General features: G+C 36.1%; 2 protein-coding genes across 2 annotated transcripts; both read right to left on the bottom strand.

Annotated features, from left to right (window-relative positions):
• Nucleotides 1–927: 927 nt before the first annotated feature.
• On the bottom strand, nucleotides 928–2,201 carry LOC105450827 (coatomer subunit zeta-1). The gene is made up of 5 exons (XM_011690877.1): nucleotides 2,130–2,201; nucleotides 1,587–1,832; nucleotides 1,382–1,515; nucleotides 1,224–1,314; nucleotides 928–1,114 (listed from the first exon to the last, which is right to left on the bottom strand). The coding sequence occupies exons 1-5, from the start codon at nucleotides 2,145–2,147 to the stop codon at nucleotides 1,067–1,069; spliced, it is 537 nt and encodes a 178-aa protein (XP_011689179.1). The 5' UTR covers nucleotides 2,148–2,201; the 3' UTR covers nucleotides 928–1,066.
• Nucleotides 2,202–2,357: 156 nt separating this feature from the next.
• On the bottom strand, nucleotides 2,358–4,941 carry LOC105450826 (sulfide:quinone oxidoreductase, mitochondrial). The gene is made up of 9 exons (XM_011690876.1): nucleotides 4,695–4,941; nucleotides 4,446–4,571; nucleotides 4,259–4,367; nucleotides 3,958–4,182; nucleotides 3,674–3,874; nucleotides 3,384–3,593; nucleotides 3,128–3,314; nucleotides 2,804–3,050; nucleotides 2,358–2,705 (listed from the first exon to the last, which is right to left on the bottom strand). Exons 2-9 carry the CDS (start codon nucleotides 4,520–4,522, stop codon nucleotides 2,645–2,647), a joined length of 1,317 nt encoding a protein of 438 aa, XP_011689178.1. The 5' UTR covers nucleotides 4,523–4,571; nucleotides 4,695–4,941; the 3' UTR covers nucleotides 2,358–2,644.
• Between the last annotated feature and the right edge of the window lie 1,158 nt (nucleotides 4,942–6,099).

Raw genomic sequence — 6,099 nt, 5'->3', positions numbered from 1 at the left:
GCCGCGTTACCTAACTTTCATCCTTTCTCTCTCTCTTTTTCCTCCCTTCCCCTCTTGTCCACGATCCCCCTCGCTCGCTGGATTTCCCTGGGGGGCGGTGGGCGCCGATGGGGGCTGCCGTGTAAAAAGTTCGTGCGAGCAATTCAGCAACGCCGAGGTTCCATTAGAGACACGCGCGCGCGGGGATTGAAGCCGGTATAATTTCGATAAATTCGCCGATCTCGACGCTATAATCGTACGGAGATCATCCTCATATTTATTCCCGTCACGAGGCATTTCCGCGTATCTGACTGACAACGCACGGTCGCACGCAAAATATGATACCGTATTCGGTAAAATATATACATATATGTATATAGTTTGTGTGCACGTAAATATATAATTGTAAAATGATATTTCAAAATTAATAATATAGTATTTTAGTAATATAGCATATTAAAATTTAGTTTCGCAAATATATTAAATAAATAAGAGAAAAACGATATCTCCGAATAAAGTCCAGCTACCTGCTGCAAATTCAATCTTGTTATTTAGAAATCAGATCAGTGGCGCCTTCTGGTGAAACAAACATTTATCATTCTGTCGGTAATTACAAATAATGTCCTTGTGCAGATAAAGTTGCTAGTTTCTTTATCAATTATCTGTAGAACATTATTTTGTAGAACATTTCTAGAAAATTCAAAGCTTTCCAAAGTTTCAAAAATTGCAATTCTAAGAATGAGATATCAAATAACGATAAAAAAATCTCAAAATTGATAAAGTAACTAGAAGAATCCGAGAATCAGGAGAAATAATCGGAAGTTGCACTATTTGAAATTCTAAACATTTTCTATACTCCCAAGAATTTTCCTACTTTCTAAAAATGTCCTATACTTATTTTCAAGAATTCCTACATCTCTAAATATTCAAAAATTGTAATTCCGACAGTAAAAAATAAACAGGCAGTTTAAATTCTTCATATACAACATTTCCATTAAAGTTTTATATTATACAATATTTTATGATATATATCGGATACCTGTTTATAATTTATATGACAAAAGAACCATACATGAAGAGAAAACAGTTATTTTAATAATGACCACTTAAGTTGTTCCTTAGCCGACTGCAATACCTAGAACAAAAAAAAACAATTCTCGTCATATACATGTACGAATCAAAGGTTATAACTTGTAACTTTAAAAAAAATTAGATATATTAGGATAAAGTTATTTATACGGTACCTGCGCTACCGTTTGTTCCCCAAGTGGAATGTCATCCGTTCGCAATGCTACCCTCTGCACCACACTCGTCGCGTCCGCGTCAAGAATTATACTGAAAAGATAATCCATTTACCTCGCCGTTGCATTCAAAATTGTATTTTAAATAATGTTTTATTTACCCGCCATCGCAAATTTCATCCATCGCTAGCATTACTATGTCCAAACCATCCAATATCGTTCTCTTCTCCACGTTCTTCCTGAGGATCTGACTAACTGAGTCGTACAGGCAGTTCAGGACACTCATTAAGATCAACTGAAACAAGCCAAATAAATTAACGTATTCCACGATAATATCGAGATATTTGACAGTTTTATTATACAAACTTCATTTTCATGGGAGCTGCCCATAACGTAGAAAAATAAATCTACGTTACTTCTGTAGACGCAAGTCAGACCATCCAACATGATGATCTCAGCATTCGCTCGGTGTGTTTTACTAAACAGATTCTTCTCAAAGGTTTTCTGCTCCTTTGATGTTGGAAACACATTTTTGTCGTAGTACTTTGCTAATATCCTGTTGCCATCGTTGTCAAGGATGGCCATTCCTTTGACTGTGTACAGCGTAGGCTCCTAGAATATAATTGCTTATGATAAAATTACGCTTCTTCTCTGATTTTTCGGCGTTAAAAATAGCGCAAGACATAAAATTGACAAAACAAATTAGAAATATAATTGTATTATACCATATGATTCATTGGAGAAATTGAGTTAAATTTGTTGTGTCACGTATAGGTTATGTCATGCAAGTTTTAAATATCTACTATTCTCTCATATGGATATGCCACGTTATTTTTATCACGAACATTTACAAGGTCTCTTAATTGATCTTTATCACAAAATAATTAATATTTATCTTAAAAACCTTACCAATGGTTGACCATCCATATTTACGTCAAATTTGGCCGATTTTGACGTGTCCACCAGGGCTACTAACTGCTGCTAACCAAATGCATTAACACAAACCTTCCTAGAATAATGTTCCTAGATGATAAAAATAATTTCGACTACAATTCTATTTATTACATATTTTCTTTTAATATAGAACTTTCATCAACCTCATTTAAATTCTTTTGAAATAATATTCGAACAATATCATACTTTTCTAACAGTGTTATAATATTCCACACACATATAAAAAATATTTTTCCATTTAACCACATATACATTATAAATATGTAGATATTGTTAGATTTTATTATACATCTTTAACTTATATGAGAATTACTTAAGGGGATTATATTTATATATGTACATACATGCGTACAATTTTTAACTAAAGATACATGGCGTTATTCTTCACTTAATTGCGGAAAAAAGGCACGGAACATTACATTTTTCTTCGGAGGGAAACATATTTTCTTCAGGGTTTCTCTGCGAGCACTCTAATCCTTTTTTAGAACCTTCGTGAGTTTGCGGAAGAATTCTGGTCCATTCCAGTAGCCTCTAAAAATATATAGTAATACAAAAATTTAGTATAGGATTGTATATGCATACATTTACGACGTATGTGATCAGATGTATGCCCATTTAAATTATCTTACCTCAACATCAAATGCCAGTATATGAATGGGAATAGATACTTCTTTAGCAGAAACATACTGTAGAATTCTTTGCCTTGATTCACCGGGAAGGTCTCCTTTGGTTGCAAATTATAGTCGAATTCCGCCAGAATACACTTGCCGTAACCGGTAACTAACGGACATGACGCGTAACCGTCGTAAGCCATCGTCATTGGTTTGCCAGCCAAATCGTCCAATAAATTCTGGTACAACACCTTTCCCTGCGCGGCTGCATAACGAATGTATGTATAAGTTAAAATATTTCTACCGTCTCTCTTGAATTTAGAGAATATTCTTTCTTTATACCTATTGCAGCCATTGTCTTGGAATTCGGTGTATTTGTGCAATCGCCTATGCCAAATATGTTTGAATATTTTGTGTGTCGCAGCGTTTTAGGATCAACAGAGAGAAATCCGGCTTCGTTGGTCAGCGCTGGATGTTGCTTCAAAACTGCGGGCGGTCCCATTGGAGGCGTTACATGAAGGAGAGAATACTAATAACAAAAGTATTAAATTTGCCGATAATAATTAAGTAGTCTATTTATATCACAGATAAAACATACTTCCTGTATTAATGTCTCTCCCGGTGAATTCAGTTTCTCAAACGTGGCTCGTCTCTTACTCGGTTCTATCCTCACCAGATTTGTTTGAAGATTGACGGTAATATCTCTCTGCTTGCAAACATCCCAGAGAGAATCGGCGTATTTCTTAACTCCGAATATAACCGGCAACGCTGTGTTGTATACGACGTTGATGTCATTTCGTAATTTGCGCTAAAACAAACAATATCAATTAATTGAAAGAATTCTCTTTGCAAGTTGACATATGGCAATTTTAGAGAGATATATAATACTTTGCGAAAGTAATCCTCGGCGATATAGGCGATTTTCTGAGGCGCGCCTGGACATTTGACCGGAGTATTTGGAAGCGTGAATATCGCGGTTCCCCGTCCAGTGTTTTTTATCGTTTGATAAACCTGGGGTACAGTGTCGGGCCCGTAAATAGAGCAGACTTGCGCATCGGGATCGTGTATGCTGTCCAACAGACCTGGAATCTGGAAAAAATATTTTTTGCATCAATTTATGTATTATATAAATTCAATTTAAGTACTTTTAAATTTATTATCTAATATCTCACTTTATCCCAGTACAATTGCAAGCCAAGTGCAATGATCATAATGTCGTATTGTATGGTATCTCCCTGATGTGTCGAGACTTTGTTAACGTCCGGTTGAAACCCGACGACGGAAGCTTTCAACCATTTCGCTTTCTTTGGCAGAACTTCCTTCGTATACCTTCTCGATGACGCGTAAGGACTGATACCACCACCAACCAAAGTAAATAAGGGTTGATAATAGTGTACCTAGAAAAAAATTTTTCAATTTATTGTATCGAAGAATATAATAGTATATGATGTGATTTTTATTTGTTACACTCACATCACTGGGTTCTAGCACGATAATTTGCTCCGGATCATGTAGCTTTCTTGATAGTTTTGCGGCCATCGAACAGCCGGCGGTACCGCCTCCGACCACCAGGATTTTGCAGCTGATGAAATAGATTCAAAGTATGTTAAACTTAACAAACGACTTACTGCTAACTTTCAGTGAAACATTGTGTACTTACGAATGATGGATCTGCCTGCATTTATTTCTGAGTATACACTTTGACGTGGGATTACGAGACAACAGTAAACGAGACATGTTGTATCCTAAAGTTGTATGCAAATTCAAGAAAGCAGCGACTGTTCCGCTGGAATAAAGTAAATAACGTTCCGGGATGTAAAATATGTGCGGCATAAAAAAAAAATTGTCATTGACAACTCGAGTTCAATAGGCCTTGATATCGCGTATCAATGATGCGAGACATCTGTACCTTGTTTACACACGGCCGAATCTATCTACTGCTGGTTCTAGGTTAATCCGTTATGTCCGTTCGTCACCCGCCTTCATCTCGTGATATCGCGAACCACTCGAAAAAAAAATTAATCGAAGCACAACCTCGGAGGTACGTCGTCCGCGTTGCGATCCTCCGCGTACGTGACGTCCGGTGCATTATTGCGACAGACAAGGAGACTCTCGCAACCTTGCGATACCTCTCGTCTCTCGCTCGCACAGAGAGTGACAGAGACGAACACACAGCTGGCCGCAGGGGTGCAGACAGGGGGCCTTTGAGGACTCCTTAATTGCCTCTCTTGCAAAAATTTAAAGACGCGAGAGAAAAAGAGATATACGTGCGTGAAAAATATTCGATTACCTAATAAAAAATCTTTAATGCTCGAATAATTCAGTATTGCTCTCTTAGTAAGAATTTAAGATACATATTTTTACTTTAAATATATTTCTGAAATAAGGAAATAAGGATACTTACCTTAATTTGTATTGCGGATATGTATCGCAGATATATATAATTGTTTTTTAAAATATTTTTTAATAGAAAATGGCTTCTCCACTATGAACGTACCGTAGATACTCGAAATCCTCGATTAATTGTCCAAATTCAATTTATGTTATTTATACAATGGAACTATAATACGAATCTGTATATCAGAAATTTTAGAAAATACGCAGAACAATTATAATGCAATCTCCGCGATATTATACTTATAATGTTATATTTATAATATTTAAAATTCTAAAAGAAAATGTTTAGGGTCTTTCTTCACTCAAATTCGTTACTGCCGTACGTATCATTCGCGAAATTCAAATCTTTACCGAGACATTTCGCGATTAATTTGCTAAAGTGAAAAAGGATAAGTACAAAATACAAGTCTGTACAAAGAAAATTTTTGGCAATTTGTTTTAACATTTGTCTTTCTATTGAAAATAATTTTTGAATGCCGCTTTTAAGCTGAGAAAATGCAATGTGGTTCAACCAGATTCTGAACCAACTCCAAACTTCAGATCGAATCAAACTCCGCGTATCGTCTAAACATTCAATGCATAATTAAAAACAAGACATAAAAAATTAAGTATACGGAGCAGGACAGAGGTGAAGAAAACTCCTTACAATCTGGTTTAGCGATAGAGAATGCTCTTTTTATTAAATCCGCACGTCTTAATAACTGCAAAGAAATAGCACGTGAGATAGTTAAAACGGCTGTACAAACGCATGAAACGGATTTCCTCGAAGGCCGTATTCATAACGTAAACAATTACACGCTACGTGCGATTTGGAATAAAGTTGCGCGCGAATCCTTCAACCTTTTGCGTCCATCGAGCGTCGTCCCCGAAATTTAAACGCGTCTGGCGAAATCTGATCAAGAATATCATAAATTGTA

The sequence above is a fragment of the Wasmannia auropunctata genome, unplaced genomic scaffold, assembly GCF_000956235.1.
Source record: "Wasmannia auropunctata unplaced genomic scaffold, wasmannia.A_1.0 LD336055.1, whole genome shotgun sequence".
NCBI classification, from domain to species: Eukaryota; Metazoa; Arthropoda; class Insecta; order Hymenoptera; family Formicidae; genus Wasmannia; species Wasmannia auropunctata.
This window is presented reverse-complemented; position numbering and strand designations above follow the sequence as displayed.